The sequence below is a fragment of the Panthera onca genome, chromosome B1, assembly GCF_046562875.1.
Source record: "Panthera onca isolate mPanOnc1 chromosome B1, mPanOnc1 haplotype 2, whole genome shotgun sequence".
Taxonomy (NCBI): domain Eukaryota; kingdom Metazoa; phylum Chordata; class Mammalia; order Carnivora; family Felidae; genus Panthera; species Panthera onca.
Window position 1 is genome coordinate 45,111,555 of NC_138342.1, and position 21,879 is coordinate 45,133,433.

General features: G+C 36.9%; 1 protein-coding gene across 7 annotated transcripts in view; it reads right to left on the reverse strand.

Annotated features, from left to right (window-relative positions):
• AASDH (aminoadipate-semialdehyde dehydrogenase) overlaps positions 1-21,879 on the reverse strand; it is a 44,100-nt gene that overhangs the window by 6,037 nt on the left and 16,184 nt on the right. For 6 of the 7 annotated variants that reach the window (XM_060655716.3, XM_060655715.3, XM_060655717.3 and 3 more), the window contains 8 exons: positions 19,314-19,627; positions 15,996-16,188; positions 8,803-9,044; positions 8,324-8,430; positions 7,403-7,575; positions 6,778-6,970; positions 6,042-6,157; positions 3,179-3,971 (listed from right to left, as the gene is read on the reverse strand). In XM_060655716.3, coding sequence (XP_060511699.2) covers positions 3,179-3,971; positions 6,042-6,157; positions 6,778-6,970; positions 7,403-7,575; positions 8,324-8,430; positions 8,803-9,044; positions 15,996-16,188; positions 19,314-19,627 — 2,131 coding nt within the window. Of the gene's footprint in view, positions 1-3,178; positions 3,972-6,041; positions 6,158-6,777; positions 6,971-7,402; positions 7,576-8,323; positions 8,431-8,802; positions 9,045-15,995; positions 16,189-19,313; positions 19,628-21,879 lie in introns of those variants that run through there. The other variant, XM_060655720.3, reaches the window with a different exon arrangement.

Genomic DNA, 21,879 nt, shown 5'->3' on the forward strand with positions numbered 1-21,879 from the left:
AACCTACAGAGTGAAGATCACTCATGTTCCCTGCAGTGGATGTAAATCAGGGCAAGCTGATTTTGGGCACTGGTCCACCACTCTTTACATGACTCTGCCTATCCATATAACCACTGCTGCTCATTTGAGGCCCAATTCCAGAGTAACTGCAGTGCTGTTTTCTTTCTAGCAGTTACTACTTAGTAGCAAGAAAGTGGCCTTCTTAGTTATGGTGAAGAAAAATGTCCTACACAGTGAAGTACCCCAGGACTCAGTTGGGTAATGAAAAATTTCCTTCAGTTCATTTCCAGAAGAAAATCTTTGTGACCTTGGGTCAGGCAAAACGTTCTTGGCTAGGACACCAAAAGCATGATCCAGAAAAGAAAATAAATGATAAACTGGACTTCATTAAAATTAAGAACTTCTCTTCAAAAGACATTATGTTAATGAAAGAAAGAAAAAAAAAAAAGCCACAGCCTAGGAGAAAACATGCAAAACACTTATGGATAAGGGGCTTGTATCCAGAATACATAATATTCTCAGATCCCAACAAGAAAACAAATATAGCAGCTTAAAACATGGGCAAAAAATCTGAAAAGTCATAAAAGATATACAGATGGCAAATAAATTCATAAAAAATACGTCATTAGTCACTAGGGAAATGCAAATTAAAACCACAGTTTTAACTCAGTTAAGTGTCTGACTTTGGCTCAGGTCATGATCTCACAGTTTGTGGGTTCGAGCTGTGCACTGTCAATGTGAAGCCTGCTTGGGATTCCCTCTCTCCCTCTCCCTCTCTCTCAAAATAAATAAACTTAACAATCTAAACAAAGAAACAAAAAACCATAATGAATGTCTGACTTTTGATTGCAGCTCAAGTCATGATCCCAGAGTCATGGGATTGAGCCCCACATCTGATTCTGCACTGAGCATGGAGCCTCCTTAAGATGCTCTCTCTCTCTCTCTCCCTCTGCCCCTCTCCCCTGCTCACTCTCTCTAAAATAAAAAATAAAGCCATAATGAAATACTACACCATAACAATCTGACTGGCTAAAATAAAAAGATTTTCAAACTGACAATACCAAGTACTAGCACGGATGTGGAACAGCTGGACCTCTCATACACTGGTGGTGGGAAGGCAAAATGGCTCAGTCACCAAGAAAATATTTTGGCAATTTCTTACAAAGTTAAAGCTATACTTACTGCATAATCTCCCCCTCCTAGGTACTGACCCAAGTGAAATTAAAAACTTATATTCATACAATATCCTGCTTACAAATGCTTATATCAGTCTTATTTGTAATTGTGAAAAACTGGAAACAACCCAAATGTGAATAGAGTATGATTTGTCCAGACAACAGAATATTCAGCAATAAAAAGAAACTGGATACATTCAATAATAAGGATGAATCTCAAACACATGCTAAGTAGGAGAATCCAGACTCAAAAGCAAAAATTAGAAAATGTAAAACTAGTGGGACAGAAAACAGATCAGTGGTTGCCTGGGGTTAGGGGTAGGGGAAGGGAAGCCTACAAGTGACACAGACCTTTTGAGTAATGAACTCTTCATTTGGTAGTGGTTACATGACAGTACACATTTGTCAAAACACAGAACTGTAAACTAAAGAGGGCAAGTTTTCCTGTATATAAATTAGATCTTAATTTAAAAATGTCTAGACCCCCATGTGTCCCAGGCTTTGAGTCTAGAAACTTGGGATGCAAACAGTAACTTCAACAAGCTGACTTTCATGGATGGAAATTATTCATGCTCATTCACATATATAACTGAAAGTTCCCGGTAGCATATTTTCAAAATGTATGTGGGCAAAAGGGAAGGATCAAACTCAGATTCAAGTAGATCCTAGCTAGGATAGCACAAGTAGGGAGGCATATTCCTAAGCACTCAGCACAAGATTCCACAAGCATATAAAGTAAAACTTAATGTAGTAGGGGGAGTAAAGACAATGGTAGTCAAGGAGAGGCATTACACCTGGACCCCATATTTAGTAAAGTAAAAGTCACCTATACTTTAATGAAAATGATTAGCAGCTAGTAGCTAACAACATTTAATGAGCCCTCAGTCTGTACCTAGCAATGTACTAAAGGATTTATAAGCAATTATCTCAATCCTCTCAAAAGCTCTATGATGTATGTGGAATTTAAGAAGCAAAACAAATGAGCAAACTGGAAAAAAGAGACAAACCAAGAAACAGATACTTAACTAGAGAGAACAAACTGATGGTCACCAGAGGGGAGCTGGGTGGGGGGATGGGTAAAATAGGGGATGGGGATTAAGAGTACACTTATGACGAATACTAAGTAACATATAAAATTGTTGAATTACTCTATTGTACACCTGAAACTAATATAACACTGTGTTAGCCACACTGGAATTAAAATAAAAACAAACAAAAGCTCTATGATGATTGTAGTGGTTTTAAAATCTGTCCACAAATTCTCTGACACTTTTACTTTCAAGAGATGGAGCCTAAATTCCCCTCCCCTTGAGTATAGGCCAGGCTTAATGATGTGCTTCTAATGAACACAAGCAAAAATGATGGTATGCAACTTTGGAAACGAGGTCCTAAAAGTACTGCCTTGCTCCGCCCCTCCCCACCGGCCCCCCTCCCCCACTCAGTCTGAGGGAAGTCAGCTGCCAGGTTGTGAGAGCACTCAAGCAGCCTACAGAGAGGTCCATGTGACAAGAACAGAAGCTTCCTGCCACGAACCGGCCAAGAACTGAAGCCTTCTGCCAGCAGCAGTATGAGATAGCTGTCTTGGAAGATTTTTCAGCCCAGTCAAGCCTTCAGATGGCTGCAGCCACATGGGAAACCCTGAGCCAGGACTCCCAGCTAAGCTACTCCTAAATTCCTGACCTCAGAAACTGTGAGATATTTGCTACCCTAAACCATTAAGTTTGGGGACAATTTATGATGCAACGGGTTTTATTTATTATAAAACTAAGAACACTAAGTCCTAAAGGTCATAAGAACACTAAGGTCCTAAAAGGTCCAGCAACTTGTCAAAGTTCACAAAGCTGATAGCAGTTTTAGAGCTAGGTTCAAATCCAGAGACTATGACCCAAGACCCACACTGTGAATTAGCATGTGGGTAACCATAATTGACAACAACCAAAGCTACCATACATAGATTTTTAAATTTAACTTGCTCCTACTAGCATTATCATATGGAAACTTACCCACTACAATAAAGTTTCCACACTTAGATACACATGCTGAGGATTCAATTCGACCTCCCAAAATCTGTTCCCATTTCACCTTCCCAGAGTAAAGGTCAACTGCCATCATTCTGTGGGAATGGGAGCCAATGTACACAGTTACAGAGGGCTTAGCAGGAGTGGAGATGACAACCAGAGGGGAAGCATCCACACATTTGCCTGTGTCCATCCTCCACCTCACATGAAGCTCCATTTTCTTGGCTTCTATCACAGATGTTCCCTCGTGAGAAACTTCTGCAACACAGGATGGATCTTTTGACTTCCCAGTAAGAGCTGAAGGATTTAGGCTTGTCACATTCTGAATGTTAGTCTGTGAAATTAAATCGGAAGAACGGGCTGAAGAGCCAAGTCCTAACTTAGTTAAAAACTCCGAATTCAGAGACAAAATCTGACTCCCTCTGCTCACTGCAATAAAAGCAGCTAGCTCATTGTCACAACTTAAAGTCAGGACAGATTTCTGAGGTAAAGATTTTCCACTGATTTCCTCTTGATTAATATCGCTGAATTTTCTTTTCATGGCATAATTCTTGCTATACAGCAGATCTTCATCTGGAAACACCGTTTGAAGGACGTGATTGTAAATCTCTAAAATGGAACTGCTAAGAATAATTTCCAGAAGCCCAGGTATTGATGTGCCAACTAGTTTTTCAATCTCATTGAGGAGCCGTATGGACTTTAAGGAATCTCCACCACTATTTAGGAAGAGTGACTCATCAGGAACCTTCAAAGGATGTTCTGAGAGACTCAGAATAGACTATAGAGGAGAAAAGGGAGAAATGTGGTAAAGACCTAAAACCAAAACATTCAACCAATTTATAGGTAATATATAAAGGATAGTACTTACATTAATGATATGAACAAAAGACACACAAAACAAATATTTTTAATAATTAAATTTTAAAATTATTTTCTTTATAGTAAAGGGAACCATCACCATGCCACCAATTTTATCACAAACTCACTATAAAACTGCAAATTATATTTCCCTTTAGAGTGATTTCCCCACCCATAAAATAGGGCCTAGAATTATAAAAACATGACTTATTAATTATAAAGTCCACAAGATACTAATATCTAATATTTATATAATATGGGAACAATCTTTGTCTTCATTTGCTTCATATAAATTGAAATTATTTTCTAAGAATCTAAAAATGAAGCAGATAAGAGTTTTATCAGAATATCCTTTATTTTCAAACAAAACTATATAATTATATCCTCTTTTCAGAACCCTTCAGAAAACTCCACATTTGTAAGAAAAACTGTACTGACCTATGGTTGTAATATATATAAATATATGTATATACATATATACATATATATACATATATTTCAAAATAAATTTAAATTGTAATGTAATATATATGTATATACATATATATACACATATATACATATATATACATATACACATATATTTCAAAATAAATTTAAATTGTTTCACACACACACACACACACACACACACACACACACACAGAACCCCCAACTTACAATGATTTAAGATATCTTAACTTTACAATGATGCAAAAACAATTAATTACATTCAAGGGAAACTGTACTTCAAATTCTGATCTTTTCCCAGTCAAGCGACATGCATTATCTCATGATGCTGGGCAGCAGCTAAGAGCCACAGCTTCCAGTCAGCCATGTGATCACAAAACAACTGATATGCTTAGAACTATTCTGTACCCACACAACTATTCTGTTTTTCACTTTCAGTATAGTATTCAATAACTTACATGTAAGATATTCAACAATTTATTATACACAGGGCTTTGTGTCAGATGTTGTCCACTTGTAGGCTAATGTAAGTGTTCTGAGCACACTTAAGGTAGGCTAGACTAAGCTATGATGTTCGGTAGGTGTATTAAATGCATTTTGACTTAGGAAAATTTCAACCTACACTAGGTTTATCACCATGTAACTCCATCATAAGTTGAGGAAGATCTGTATATACAAATTCCATTAAGCAGAAACATATGTGTTGTTACTGCTAGTTCTTCCAGAATAAGGATATAAGTCCTTATGCCACAGATTGTACTATACCAAGATTTGGCCATTTTCTCAACTCTGACAAGCACTGCACTCCCACTGCCCCATTAGGGAAAAGTTATGTCAAGATAGGTCTTGTCTTCCTGTGCCTTTGTGTCTACCTCACTTCCAATAAATTTCTTTATGGCGAGGGAGGCTTGATATTAACCTAGAGAACTCTTAATTTAATATAAATTGAATAAACAAAAGTATATTACTTAACATTTGGGCATTAATAATAATTCTTAGAAAAGTTTATCACACTTACTAGGATGCTAACATTCCCAAAAAATATAACATGACCTCTTCAGAAAAACAAATTTGTATCTTAAAAATTGAACCATGGGGAGCATGGGTAGCTCAGTTGGTTAAGCATCTGACTTTAGCTCAGGTTATGATCTCATAGTTCGTGAGTTCAAGCCCCGCATCAGGCTCTCTGCATGGAGCCCCTTTGGATCCTCTGTCTCCCTCTCTCTCTCTGCCCCTCTCCTGTTCAAGCTCATTCACGCATAAGCACGTGCACTCTCTCAAAAATAAACATTTAAGGGGTGCCTGGGTGGCTCAGTAGGTTAAATGGCCAATTTCGGCTCAGGTCATGATCACACAGCTCATGAGTTTGAGCCTCGTGTCAGGCTCTGTGCTGACAGCTCAGAGCCTGGAGCCTGCTTCCAATTCTGTGTCTCCCTCTCTCTCTGCCCCTCCCCTGCTTATGCTGTCTCTGTCTCTCAAAAATAAATAAACATTAAAGAAAATTAAAAAATAAACATTAAAAAAAATTAAAAAGTTGTACCTTCCACAAATGCTGTAATTTTTCCCAAAGTTCCTCTTTTCCATTGAGTTTACACTCAGACTTCAAGTTTATATAGTTTAAATATATCTTGTTTAACTCAGAAACATCAATTTTGCCTTAAAAGAGAAATAATTTTAAAATTTCAGCACAAACCCTTTCTACTATCTTCATTAGTTATAAGAAGAATACATACATTTTTCACTGTAAAAGTTAGAATTCCTATAGAATAGTTTGTGATAGGAAAATCAGTTCTAAAGAAAGCAGTCCCATGCTACAAAAAATGTAGTAGGTAACAGATAAGAAAAGAAGAAAGGAGGAGCTAGTGTTTATCTTAAAGAGTTAAAGAAATGGTCCTACCAACTGAGCAATTACTGCGTTTTGATGTAAATATTAGATAAAGATAAAATTGGAAAGGCAATGTGGTCATTAGGAGCATATGTTCTGAAATCAGTCTTACAATTTCAATTCTACCACTAACCAGCAATATAATTTTGTCAAAATTACTTAACCTCTTTAAGCCTTATTTTCCTTATCTGTAAATGGGAATAATACAACCTACTCCCAGGATTTTCTAGAGATAAATAAAGTGGGTTAATTATACAAAGTACTTAACAGAGGGTCTACCTCAACATATGCCAGTATTACTTAGAATAAGAATTAAGAAGCCTTTAAACTAGTTATGAATACAATTAGTATTCACTTGGCGCTGAAACACATCTGCTTCAAATGATTTTACCATGAGATGTAAATGGTAGAGAATCAATCAACACAAGTTCATCCGGGATGGCATGGCTTGGAAGATGTTCCTGCAGTTCTTTAAAGATGTATTCCTTTACTACATCATTTTTGGACACCATGAACAGAATTAATTTTTCCTGATTATACCATGTAACTGCACAGGACTCTACTTGCTGAAGTCCTTCAGCAATCTGTGAGAGAGATTATCCCAATTTGTCAGAGGACATTTAAAAGCAAACTTCCTAAATGCTCAAACTTCTTATGTCTGAAATCAACACAAATTAAACTGTAAAATAGCTAGAGATTTTTAAAAAATTGATTATTACTGTTACTGTAGCCAGCACACTGGGTTCTTAATGTTTTTCAAAATAATAGCTCCCAGAGCAAAGTAAACCATTATTTTCAGTTGTTAAAATTCACTCTGTCACTTATTTAAAAAACAACCATCTCTTTATGCTGAAGGGCCACACTGAATTAGTCATATCTTTTATTGCAATTCATTATTAATACAAAAATCTTAGGTTTAAATAATACTAATAGAGAACCCCAGTACAGAAAATTGGTGGTGGCTACCTTTAATACCTACATATGTTAGTAGATATTTAATATTTAAATAGTCTTACTTGTTGCACAAATTCAATGTTAAGACGTTTGCCATATCGTTTGATCTGACTGTCCTTTCGTCCCAGGAAAAACATCTCTCCATCTTTCACCATCACCAAATCTCCCGTGGCTCGCATTGTGCCAAGCGGTACTATCATTTCATCATCAAGAAAACACACTCTGTTTTTGCCACCTTCACAAGATATAAACACCAGTGTAATAAAAAAAAAAAAAAAAATCCATGGGAGATATATTAAAAACCATCAAATCAAGAACATCTTCAAAAGCCGTTACTGAGTTTCACATTTTGAATATTTACACAGGCAGCACACTTTTAAACATCACCTGATAAAATTAATTAACAATAACCTCAGCAAAATAAGAGACAAAACAAAATTTCTAAAAATATACATGTGATTAAAAAAATTCTTAGAATACTGCTTAAAAAGAATTTTGGCTTGGGGCGCCTGGGTGGCGCAGTCGGTTAAGCGTCCGACTTCAGCCAGGTCACGATCTCGCGGTCCGTGAGTTCGAGCCCCGCGTCAGGCTCTGGGCTGATGGCTCGGAGCCTGGAGCCTGTTTCCGATTCTGTGTCTCCCTCTCTCTCTGCCCCTCCCCCGTTCATGCTCTGTCTCTCTCTGTCCCAAAAATAAATAAAAAACGTTGAAAAAAAAAAAAAAATTAAAAAAAAAAAAAAAAAGAATTTTGGCTATAAACGTCCAAATTACAGTTTCTAAATTACTTTTATATCTTCCCTAAGAGTATCAGACATTGTTATCTGAAATTATGATAATATTAAATGTTTCATGACTGTGAGAATGAGATTAAAAATTATCATCACTGAAAAGAATACGGGACATAAGACATATTGGTGGAAGAATAAAGTTATCAGATTTTTTTCCTAAAAAAAAATTATTCCCAGTCAATAAATGTAAAACAACCTAAAAATACTTGGCCATTGCCTTCTTGAATTGTGAAACCATTAGTATCTCTGACTTCAACTACTGTTCCAAGCAGTGGAAATCCCAGTGGTACAGGCAATTCACATCTATAAAAACACAACAACCCAAACCATATTTAAAATTTTCATTTGAACAGAATATTTTTCAGTGTATTTAAATCACATTGTACCAAATAAAGAAAAATAAGGTTTTGGTTATGTTAGAATTCAAAGACTGCCAAAAGGAAAAGATTAGGTGGAAAGGTTATCATAGGTTATTTATTGCTGTTTAGTTACAAAAAGTTCTAGCAGGATCTGCAGCACTAGTTATAAGAAAGGTTCTGGATCCCCAGTGTAAAATTCTAGATAAAATAGTATTTCTAAAATTACTACCCCAGTGCCTACCAAAAACATTATTAGTGTTAAGATACTGGAAAAATACAGTTTCTCTCTAACCTATTTAGTAATTGAAGCCCTTACTTCAAAGTAGAGTTAAGAAACTTCTCTGGAATCTTGTAAAAAGTTGCCCAACTTGATACCTCTGTGATACCATAAATATTAAATATTTGTGTTTTATTGCCTACTCCTCTCCAGCTTTTGAGAACAGCCAATGATGGAAATGCTTCACCACCGAGGGCTAATACTCGAAGAGAAGTACTGGCTGATAAAACAGTTGACTTGATAAGCTGAGATCCAAATCTTCGAAGCAATGTTGGTGTTGCCTGTGAACACATTAAAGATAATTTATTTCTTTTCACTTTTTAAAAAAGTAAATACTGTAATAATTAGTTCAAAGCTTAATACTGGACACCTACATGAAAATTAAGGCTGTTTATTAAACTGTAAATCATTTTGGAAAACTACTCAGGCAACATTATCTTCTTAATGCGCTATCAATTTCTCTTGAGAAAAAAAACTTGAGAAAAATATTAGTTATGTTTAATTAGGTAATCTAGACAAAACGGTTTAAAGATTAGAAAGGACAAAATAGGGGCGCCTGGGTGGCTTGGTCGGTTAAGCGTCCGACTTCGGCTCAGGTCATGATCTCACGGTCTGTGAGTTCGAGCCCCGCGTCAGGCTCTGTGCTGACAGCTCGGAGCCTGGGGCCTGTTTCGGATTCTGTGTCTCCCTCTCTCTCTGCCCCTCCCCTGTTCATGCTCTGTCTCTCTCTGTCTCAAAAATAAATAAATGTTAAAAAAAAAATTTTTTTAAATAAATAAAAAAATAAAAAGGACAAAATATATAAAATCAATTCACATTTCCTTTCCCACTCTCTGTAGAAAAATATATAAAAGGTTAAAAAAATGTTCCTAAAACAAAACAATATGAATAAAGATTTTTAAAAACACTTTTATTGAGATATAACAGACATACAATAAACTATACATATTTAAAGCATACAATATAAATTGAGATAAGATATATGGATATGTCAGTGAAACTATTACTATAATCTAAAAAATGAATATATTCTTCAGCCCTAAAATTACCTACTTACCATTATAATTCTTCCCTTCAACTGGACCCCTAACTCCAGACAACCACTGATCTATTTCCTAATGATCAGCTGGTATTTTCTAGAATTTTACAAAAATGGAATCACACAGGGGTGCCTGGCTGGCTCAGTCAGTTAAGCGTCCGACTTCGACTCAGGTCATGATCTCACAGTTCATGAGTTAGAGCCCCGCATGGGGCTCTGTGCTGACAGCTCAGAGCCTGGAGCCTGCTTCAGATTCTGTGTCTCCTCTCTCTGCCCCCTCCCCACCTTGCATTCTGTCTCTGTCTCTCAAAAATAAAAACATTAAAAGAAAATTTTAAAAAAATCTTCAAAAAAAAATGGAATCACACAACATAAATTCTATTTTGACCTGACTTATTTCATTCCATATAAATACTTTGTGATGTGCTTATATTGCATGTATCAATTCACTTTTTGTCCCAGTTCAGACTGATATAACAAAGTGCCACAGACTAGGTAGGTTACAAACAATAGAAATTCACTTCTGATAGTTCTGAAGCCTAGAAGTCCAAGATCAGGATGCCACCATGACTGGGCTCTGGTAAAAGCCCTCTCCCAACTTGTTGGATATTCACATGGTGGAAGAGTCTTGGGAGGTCCATGGGGTCTCTTTTCCAAGAGCACTAATCCCACTCATGAGGACTCCATCCTCAGGACCTAAGCACTCCTAAGGGCCTCACCTCCTAATACTATCACAGCATACATTAGAATTTTAACAAATGAATGGGGAGGGAGGAATAATCACTCAGACCATGGGACTTTTCATTGCTGAGTGGTACTCATTGCATAGATCAGGACTAGCATTTGTATTTCCATATAAAATTTAGGATCAATTTGTCAATTTCTACCAAAAAAAGTCTACTAGGATTTTGATAGGAACCATGTTTAATTTAATCTTGACACTATTGAGACTTTAATCCATAAACATGAAATGTCTCTTTAACTCTTTAACTTCTACCAATAATGTTGTTTTTTTTTTTTCTTTACTGCACTGGCTAGAATCAGAATAATGTTCACGAGAAGTGACAAAAGCAAACATCCTTGTTTTATTTCCAATCTTAGGGCAAAATCATGCAGTCTTTCACCAAATAGGATATTAGCTGTAGATTTTTTTTTTTTTTTTTTTTTTTTTTATAGATGCCCTTCATCATGTTGGGGAAGTTCTTTAATTCCTAGAGGTTTTTTTTTTTTTTTTTAATCCCAAGTGTTAGATTTTGCCAAATACTTTTCCTTCATCTGTTGAGGTAATTACATGCTCTTATTTATGTAGTGTATATTATCAATGGATTTTTATTTATTTTTGAGGGAGGGAGGGCATGAGGGGAAGAGAGAGAGAGAGAGAAAGAGAGACAGCAAATGTGGAGGGGGGGGCAGAGAGAGGGAGAAAGAGAATCCAAGCAGGTTCTGCACTGTCAACACAGAGCCTGATGTGAAGCTCAAACTCATGAACCATGAAATCATGACCCTAGCCAAAATCAAGAGTTGGACACTTGAGCAACCTGGGTGCCCCTATCAGTGGATTTTTAGATGTTAAGCCAAATGTGCATTCCTGGGATACATCCCACTTGCTCACATTTTAAATTTACTGAAACTGGTTTTGTGGTTGAGAATATGATCAATGTGCTTGAAAAGAATGTATTCTGCATTTACTGGATGGACTGTTCTATAAATGCGATTTGGTTGATAATTTTGTTCGAGTCTTATATGTTCTGATTTCTAGTTTTTCATTCAGTTGTTAAAAATGAGGTATTAAAATTTTGAACCATTGGGTTATCTAGTTCTCATTTCTGTCTAGTTTTGCTTTATGTATTTGGAACTTCTAGTTTTAGGGGGATATACATTTATAATTGTTACATCTTCTTGATTTACCAATGTAGCTCCTAAGGTACTGACCATTTTATCATTATGAAATGTTTTGTTTCTTGTTTTTGTTTGCTTGTTTGTTAGTAACTAGCCTGGGCTAAATCTGTAGTCTGTCTTTCCAGTGATGTGTGGCCACTAATGTCATTGCTCAGTTTTACATATATAGTCTTATTTTCAATTTTATATCTTACTTCCTATGGGTCATCCTTGTGTGTACATAGCTCAGTAGTCAAGCAATGACTGGACAAACTGTCCACAGAGATGGATCTGTGTGGATAGATGAGCTCAAAGTTTAGGCCATTTTCAAGCTTAACCAAGCTTTTATTTTCCATGGGCCCTTTTGGGTCTCTAACGTATATGCACACAACCTGAAGGTCAGCCAAGAATCTGTTTGGGCTCTCTGGTCTCTGACTCACAAGTGCAGCCTTAGCCAGAATGTGCTTGCCCTCCGCTCCACCACAACCTCAGACTATTGAAGTTTTTGCCCTCTTTGCTGGCCTACTTCATCATTTTCACAGACAGTGCTGTTGGGCATGGATATAACCTACCATTCCAAATTGAATAAACTCCCTTATAAACAGTGGGCCCTGACAGAAAAGTCTGTTTTGACTGAGCTGGGGCTGGCAGGAAGAGCAGCTCAGTCTAGAATGCCACAAATTCCCATTATTTTTATCCAAAATTAAAAAGTTTAAAAACAAACAATTTTCAGATCATTGTATGCCTCTGGTTGATTTCTAAAGTGTTGGAGTAGTTGCTTTTGTTAATTTTGTCCAGCTTTCTAGTTGCTTTTTGGGGAGAGGATCTACCAATCTCTTTACTTGACCACAGAAAATTTCCATGTGAATCAAGATTTTTAAATGGTTTCTTTCAGTAAAAGATGCAGCATTAATGGACAACTTGAATTTTAATTCAAAAAGATGACTTAAAGTCTTGGTTTGTCAAAATATTTAAGTAACAGAATGACCCTACATCCCAATATGAACTTATTGTTCCAGATTCTTGTCTAGGAATTTAGCACCTCCATTCACTCTCAACATTCAGGGTTTGAGGTAATAAATTATAATGGCCACCCTATTTATAAGGCATCCTCAACCAAATTAACTGTTCTACCAAGTTTTACAATAAGGAAAATCTCTTGTCAAACTGAAATGTTCTGGCCTTCATTTCCGGTGCTAAAAATAACTTAAACTTTGAACTCTATAAATAAATGCACAGCTATGAATACTCAGCAAGATAAAGCATAGTAACACTTTTCAGATACTCAAACTGAAATGATAAATTTAGCGGCAAAATACTAGTCAATATACGTACTTTGTTACCAAATCATTCTAGGCACACAGAAATAGGAAATAACAGAAAAAACAGGGGATGTTAAGGTTCCTTGCAAAATTTCTAAGGTAAAATTCTCATAAAAATGAAAAACACAGGGTGCCTAAGTGGCTCAGTCTGTCAAGCATCCAACTCTTGATTTCGGCTCAGGTCATGATCTCACAGTCGGGAGATTGAGCCCCAAATTGGGCTCCGAGCTGGGTGTGGAGCCTGCTTGAGAAGGTCTCCCTCTCTCTCTGCTCCTCCCTCCCCCATGCACATGCCCTCTCTCTCAAAAACAAAACACTTAAGCTGACATTTTGGTGGCTAGCAACCTAAGATTTTGCTCTAATTAAATGGTTTCACTTTTAAAGTACATCAAGTTTAATATAACTTGTTATCCAGAGTATGTGCAAAAAAAAAAACAAAAAAAAAGTTCAAACATATTTTAGGTTTGTAAAACACCAAAAGGTGGAACTTTCTTTCCAAAAGGTCCTTATACCTGAAACAAAATAAGTGTTTAACTACCTCAAAAGCTAAGTCTATTTCACTTTGGGGTCTTTCTCCCCCACAATAAATCAAGATATTCCACTTTAAATTTTTAAAACTTTATGGGGTGTTTGGGTGGCTCAGTTGATTAAGAGTCCAACTTTGGCTCAGGTCTTGCAGTTCATGGGTTTGAGCCCCGTGTCAGGCTCTGTGCTACAGACAGCTCAGAGCCTGGAGCCTGCTTCGGATTCTATGTCTCCCTCTCTCTGTCCTTCCCCTGCTCATGCGCGCTCTCGCTCTCTCTCTCTCTCTCGCCCTCTCTTTTTCTCTCTCAAGAATAAACAAACAGTAAAAACAAATTAAATTAGTTTTTTAGGTAAGATTATTCGTAAATAAAATCTATACAGGATGCTCTTTTTAAAGTATATAATATACATTACACACATAAGCAAAAATCCTTGATGACTTATATATCATTTGATGAGAAATCTGATTTGGAAGGAAAAGATGAACCCTAACAACAAAGCTAAAATTCACTATGAGACATGCAAGAGAGCTGACGACACCGAATCCATCTGTAGCACTCCATCTCGTTCATGTTGGCTAGATGACCTCCCTTGGGGCTTTGTATTGTGTACCCTCTGGAGATTAATATCTGTACCTTAGAAATGTCTGCCAAAGTCAGGATTGAGGGGGGAGGGAGAAGTTTGCTTTGGCCGTCCATAAATGTGTTCAAAATAACCTAGTCTCTCTCCCCTTCTTCAGGCACAGATGGTGCCACAAGATCTAAGTAAAGATTAGCTGCCAATTAGGTACATGTAGACCCTTTGATCTTACTACAGTGCTGTTCCCTATACATCTTTGGTCTATAAAATCTATAGACTAAGGTCCTGTCTTGGCGGAGAACAGCTGCACATCTCTGCATCATCATTCAGCCAGTCCTCCCTGTCACTATGTTACCGTGCATAAACTGCACGTATGTAAACTGTGTGGAGTTGCCGGCTTCATTTCTTGTTCTCAAAGTCCCTTCACAGTTTGGAGGATACTTTACAGTTCCTCCTCCTCCGCCTTCTAACAAGACAGGACATGCCTTATACAAAGGAAAGGACATCCTGTCAGCTTGTGTACTTCTCTTCCTTACTCAAACTCAAATTTGATCTGCTGATAATACCCCAAATTAAGTCTTGTGAGTTAAATAAAATCACCATGAATATATGCACAACTTGCCGTGTTCTGGAATCATAGTTAATAAATGTGTATCAGTTTCTCACAAGGACTCATGACCCCAAAAAGGTTAAAACCACTGCCAAAGTAAATTTAACTGAAACTGTGCTAACGGGGATTGGATTTAAAGAGATAAAACTCATAGACTTGACATAGAAGGAAAATCTCCTTCCATTTAATGACTCTCTCTCTCAAATCTATTAAGGTATTTTGAAAAGGTTTCCTAAAAATTATGCTCCTTGAATTTTATAGAAAAATAAGTTAAAGTCCTGCCCAGACTGACAGAATGATTCACCATAGATGAGAATTTATATGCAATTGATATACCCAGCAAGCCACATTATTATATTCATTTTATATATATTTGTAAACATATAATATTTTTTTAAGGATGAAAAACATTGCCTAAAAACAAAGTCAACATCAAATTTTGCCTTTAGGGCAGAAATTTAACATCCTCGAGTCTCTTACACTAAATATAAACTGATATTTTTAGTTTATCATGATACACATACAATTTTGCTAATTCTCTCTAGTATCTTTAACCATTTGCAATGTAATTATCTTAAGGCTTGTATACCAGTCACCTACTTTGATATACATTTTAAAATCTTTAAAGATGACAAAGTATTTGTTTCCATAGTTAATGTAAAATATACTGATATAAAAAGTCAGAAAATGTAAATTCCTACCTAATTAAAACTTAAAGTTTGTATTTTCTACTGAAAGCTGAAGTTTAAGGCAGGAGAGGCAAGTGTATCCCAACAGATTTGAGTGAAGGTCAACTTCCTCTAGTTATTACTATGCCAAATGCACAGTGAAATAATTTTCTAGGCAGAATTAACTGATTTTTTTCTCCCATTCTCAAGTAAATTAGATGATATCATCAGAAGACAACCCTTAATAATCTAACTAGATTATCATTAGTCCACTGTAAAAAACAACCTACAGGAATACAAAATATTCTCTAAAACATGTAAAATGTTAAATAATAGGGGTGCCTGGGTGGCTCGGTCGTTTAAGTGTCCGACTTCAGCTCAGGTCACTATCTCACAGTTTGTGAGTTGGGAGTCTTGCATAGGGCTCTGTGCTGACAGCTCGGTTGGAGAGCCTGAAGCCTGCTTCGGATTCTGTGTCCCCGTCTCCCTCTACCCCTCCCCAACTCGTGCTCTGTCTCTCTTTCTCTCAAAAATAAACACTAAAAAAATTTTTTAAATAAAATAAAATGCTAAATAGAAAACAAAACATTTCATTTGCTCCTAAAATGTACCTGCAAAATAGTTACTCTGTGATGTGAAAAGAGAACGGCAGCTAACTTTGATGGAAGCACTTTGACAGAAGCTGGTACAATAAGCAGACAGGCACCACTGGATAGAGCAACAAATATTTCCACAACGGAGGGATCAAAGGTCAGAGGTGAGGCCAGAAACAAAACATCTTCTTGTGTGATCTCGAAAAGTAGCCTAAAGCAAAACAGAATGCAGTTATATGAAATGTCTAACATTTGGTAAACACATATCCTAAAAATTGATTTATGACCATTAAGTTTCTGGATGTTGGCCAGATTTTTATTCTTTTCTCAGATTAACCAAAATGGTACTATTAATCCTATAACTCTTTATAAATATAAGGATTAAAAGCCATTTAAAACAATATCCATTTCTTACTATGACATATTTTATCATCTGTGATGACTTTCTGATGTGTCAGTATGGCTGGATTGAACCACAGTCCCTAGAATTTCCTTTCTAGTAGGTTTTCCATTAGGGTACAAAACAAGGGATATTCTCTCAAGAGCTGGAGTACAGAAGGGAGGTGGGTGCCATTTAGTGGCACACATACCTCCCTGTTATTTCATTAAACACTAAACTAGGTGCTGCTGTGAGGGGATTTTGTAGATACAGAGTCTCTGGTTAGCTGACTTTAATCAAAAGGGAGATTTATCCCAGGTTGGCTCGATTTACTGAACTGGAAGACTTTTAAAAGAGTGTTGAGGACTTCTGTAAAAAAGACTCAACATCTGGGTCTACAATTACTCTCCCTTCCCCTAGGATCTTCTTTCCTGACTTGCCTGTGGAAAAAAAGCACATGCCTATGGGTTTCCAACCTGCTCACGATCATCCCTTTCTGTTTACACTATAGACTCAGTCTTGCTTAGCCAGACCCCACAAACATAAGCCAATTCCTTATAGTAACTCCCTGATATATCCTCCTAGTTCTGCTCTTCTGGTAGAATCTTGACTCCTTCTATCCTACTTATATATTTAATAGAGACCTCTGATTCCCTTTTCCTACTATTTGATATTTTTCTTTCAGTAGCTGAACAAAGAGCAGAATATATATAGTTAGGATATTACAGAGCATAGATAATCAGTGGTGAGCCTATGGCATTGCTTCATTCTAAACACACAAAACTCACTGTCTAAAAAGCAGGGATTACCTTAATTTCACAATATCTTCAAATATGATATTGTGGGGACTCACTCAGAACCCCATAGTTGATATGAAGATTACTTTAGGCTGAAGACATTTTGGATTTAACAGATGCAGAAAGAAGCCTTGTTAGACCTTTCCTTATCTCACTAATTGTGAAACTTTTGGGAAATGAAGTTGCCATAAATTCCTTCTTTGGAGTAGCTTTTATTCCTAGGAAGGAAACCAAGAATGAACCTACTATAAATCTCTCCTACAAGTGACTTTTATGGCCCTGAAAGTAAACCAAAAAGGGATTTTTAACAGGTAAATAGATTTCATTAAGTTCAAGCATAAATAGCAATTGAGAAATTCACATACTTTATTATTTTTTTTAATGTTTATCTATTTTTGAGAGAGAGAGAACAAACAAGGGAAGGGCAGAGAGAGAGGGGGACAGAGGACCCAAAGCAGGCTCTGTGCTGACAGCGGAGAGTCTGATGTGAGGCTCAAACTCACAAACGGCAAGATGATGACCTGAGCCGAAGCCAGGCGCCCAAATGACTGAGCTTCCCGAGGGCCCCTAGAAATTCATATATTTGAAATCAGCCCCTTACTCCTTACTAGCAAATACTTGCTCCCACTTTACATACAATTCCTGCCTCTACTGGCCCAGTGCCTCTTCCACCTCCACCAGATTCCAAATCTGCTTCACTCTTTTCAATTCTCCTGCATCTCCACCCCACCTCACCTCTCATACTCTTAATGTATTGCTTTGCCTTTCATCTGAAAGTTCCAATCCATCAGCTTCCGAACATTCCTTACCCTTCCATCTCAAGGTATCTTACTCCTTTACAATACTATCTCTTGATTTTTCAAACCAACTCTTCCTATCAATTCTCTACCATGAGCCCATAAATGTCTCCCATCTCAAAAATAAATCTGCACCTGCCCAGAATTCTTTCTTTCCCATTAAAACTAGCTTCTAGAAATGAACACTTTACTTTCTTATCTCCATTTCCTTATCTCTCATTCCCTTAGCACAGCCTAATGTAATCTGTCCTCAGTCTTGGGCCCTCAGAAATAAAGTCACTAAAGACTAGATTGTCAATTACAAGACACCTCTCTGCATCATTTCACCACTCCCTTTTTCTAGACCTGCACCATCCAATGATAGTCGCTAGAAACATGTGCCTTTTGAGCACTAAAACTGTGGCTAATCCATATTGAGATGTGGAAGTGTAAAATACAAGCTAGATTTAAGATAAGCATAAAAGCATATAATACTTCACTAATTTTCATTTTGATTACATACTGAAATAATATTTTAGATATACTGAATTAAATATTTGTTAAATTTTTTATTTCTTTGTACTTTTAAAATGTAGTTAGAAATTTTTTAATTATATATAACTTACAATGACATAAAAATATATACTTGTCTCACCAAGTTTCTATTTCTATATTTGTTTCTGTTTCCTCTTTTGATTTCCTAAGATTACTCCCCTTTGGTTCCCTTCCTCTTGTATTTCCTTCTTTCTTGTCAAGTTAAGAATCAACTTCATAGAGATTTCTCATCTCCTGACCACAAGAGCAAACCAAAGTCTACAATGCTACAGGAATGAACTTAATGAAATGGAAATATTTTTATATCTATTGGATTAAGTTCAAAATTCTTCAACAGGGCATACCAGCCTCCTGCCTCAAGTCACATGGCTCCTGCCCTCCCACTCTTTCCTCCTCTCTGCCCTGATAACACTCTTGCAAGCCAAACTCCTTTCCCCCATTCTTCTGCTGTACCTCTGCCAGGAACACACTTCCTTCTTCTTAATAATTAAGAAGCAAAGCTCCCAAGCATATCATTTATTTGCTCTCTGTCCGGCTCCAGGTCTGGATCAGAGAGGTGAAGCCCCAGCCTGCAGAGAACTAAAGTTCAGATATAGCCAAAACAAGAGAGCCAACTACTTATGACTATCAATTTAGGAACAAGAGTTATAAAGAATGTATATTAAAAAAATTATTCCTTGGGGTACCTGGCTGGCTCAGTCAGTAGAGCATACAAATCTTGATCTTGGGGTCATGAGTTGGAGCCCCACGTCAGGGGTAGAGTTCACTTAAAAAAGTATTTCCCCTTAAAATACAAGTTTTGAAGAAGGATTCAAAGGACAGAACTCACCGAAAATGTTGGATGTTTGGCAATATACATGCATGAGGGACTCTGACAATCTTAGGTATCCCCGTAGTGCCTGATGTATGGAGAACATAGGCTAAGCAATGGTTTAGCCTCACATCCATGTGCTCTTCTGACTTTTCTTCATTGTTCTCAGAATTTGTGCTGTTTGTCATTTTTCCTTCTTCATATTTCTGTTTTCTGTCATTTAGCATCAAACTGACTGCAACATTTTCCCAGTGAAGCCTGAAGAGTACTAAGTCAGTATATTCTGTAAGTGCATCGTAATTCAATAATGTTTCATAGGAAGATTTGAATTTCTGTTACATGGGGGAACAAAGTTCACAATATTAGTGTTAAATGACTTTTTTACATATAAGTAATATGAAATATTCACTCATTCAACATTGTTTTGAGTACTTGCTATATAACTAGGGATTAAAAAATAAATTAAAAACTTGCAAGAATAAAGTGCTGTCCTTACTTTCAAAGTCACCTTCAAAATAAACAGACATAAAAACATCCAACTGCAGGGCAATGTGGTACCTGACCATGAATATGCTTGAAATGTTAATAGGAACAGAGGAGGTTGATCTTAACTCTGCCTGGAAGGTCTGAGATTGCTTCATCATATGTAATATTTATGTTATAAGTAGCTTTTGTCCAAGTAAAGAGGGGTACTTTATTGGGCAAACAGCTAATGCAGAGTATATGACCCAATAAAGCTAGTGTCGTGGAGAACTTTAATAATTCCAGTAAGTTGAAGAACTAGGTATATAGTATTGTTAATAGGAGAGGAGAGGCTATCCTTAATAAATTTGTATACTCAATACTAAGGGGTTTAGACCTTAACTTATAAGCAATGAGACTCAATTGAAGGTGGCAAGGATAGACTGAGAAGTTAGACTTTTGGTAAGTGAGGGTTTTCTAATGAACCTTTTGCAACAATTGAGGTACGTGATTTGGGCCTGAACTAGTCTGTTGCAACAAGAGCAGACAGAAAGGGCCCGTGAACAAGAATCAATAGGGCTGGGTAACTTTCTGAATACAGAGTGAGCCTAAGAAGAGTGCTAAGTTTCTGACTCAGATATTTGGTAGATGGAGACAGATTAATACAGATTTACTTAATTTGGATAAAAATATATTAAATTCAACTTTTACATGCTAAAAGGGAGGTTCCTTTGAATATATGTTTTAGGATTTATAAAAAGAAGTTTAATGAAACATAAGTTTTCACATTAAAGAAATCACTATAAATGAGAGAAAAATAAGAAAGAAATGAGAACAAGGGTACAATGCAGGAGACTATAGGGTTTTATTTGTTTGTGGTGTGTGTATTAGGGGTCAGGTGTGGTATGGCCTGTAATATTAAAAAAATTAAGGACCTATAATACATATTTTTAAGACTTAGTTCAAAACCATCTTTTGCCATTAAACTTTTCTTATCTCTACTAGGTTACATTTATTTCTCTTAGGGTATGAACACATTATGTGGAACTTACAGGTTTAAGATTATGATAACTTTTCTCTCCAACCACAGTTGACCCTTGAACAACACATGGGTTATGGAGCCACCAACCCTAAAATCCATGAATGACTCTGACCCCCCTTCCCAAACTTTACTAATAGCCTACAGTTGACCAGAAACCTTCTTGATATAATGAGTATAATTAATATATACTCTGAATGCTACACGTACTATATATGGTTTTCTTAGAATGATGTAAGTTGTTAGATAAAAGATGTTAAGAAAACTGTATGGAAGATTAGGAAGCATAGAGAGTTCCAAACAAGGTGAACCCAAGAAGGTCCACACCATAACAAATTAAAATGTCAAAGGTTAGGGGCACCAGGGTGGCTCAGTCGGTTAAGCAGCCGACTTTGGCTCGGGTCATGATCTCGCGGTCCATGAGTTCGAGCCCTGCGTCAGGCTCTGTGCTGACAGCTCAGAGCCTGGAGCCTGTTTCAGATTCTGTGTCTCCCTCTCTCTGACCCTCCCCCGTTCATGCTCTGTCTCTCTCTGTCTCAAAAATAAATATTTAAAAAAAATTTTTTTTAATAAAAAAAAGTCAAAGTTTAAAAGATACAGAAAGAATTTTATTGTATAAAAACATTTTTTTTTAAGATTTTAAAATTTATTTATTTTGAGAGAGATAGAGACAGTGTGGGTGGGGAAGTGGCAGAGAGAGAGGGAGACAGAATCCAAAGCAGGCTCCGTACTGTCAATGCAAAGCCCGATGCGGGGCTCAAACTCACGAACTGTGAGATCATGACCTGAGCCAAAACCAAGAGTCAGACATTTAACTGACTGAGCCACCCAAGTGCCCCTAAAATTCTTTTTAATATTTGAGAGGGCAGGGGAAGGGAGGAGGAGGGGCAGAGAGAGAGGGAGACAGAGGATCCAAAGCACGCTCTGTGCTGACAGCACAGAGTCTGATGTGAGGCTCAAACTCACGAGCTCATAACCTGAGCCAAAGACAGATAGTTAACTGACTAAGCCACTCAGGCACAAAACACAGAGAATTTTAAAGTGGCAAGAAGCAAAAAGTTACATACAAGGGAAACCAATAAG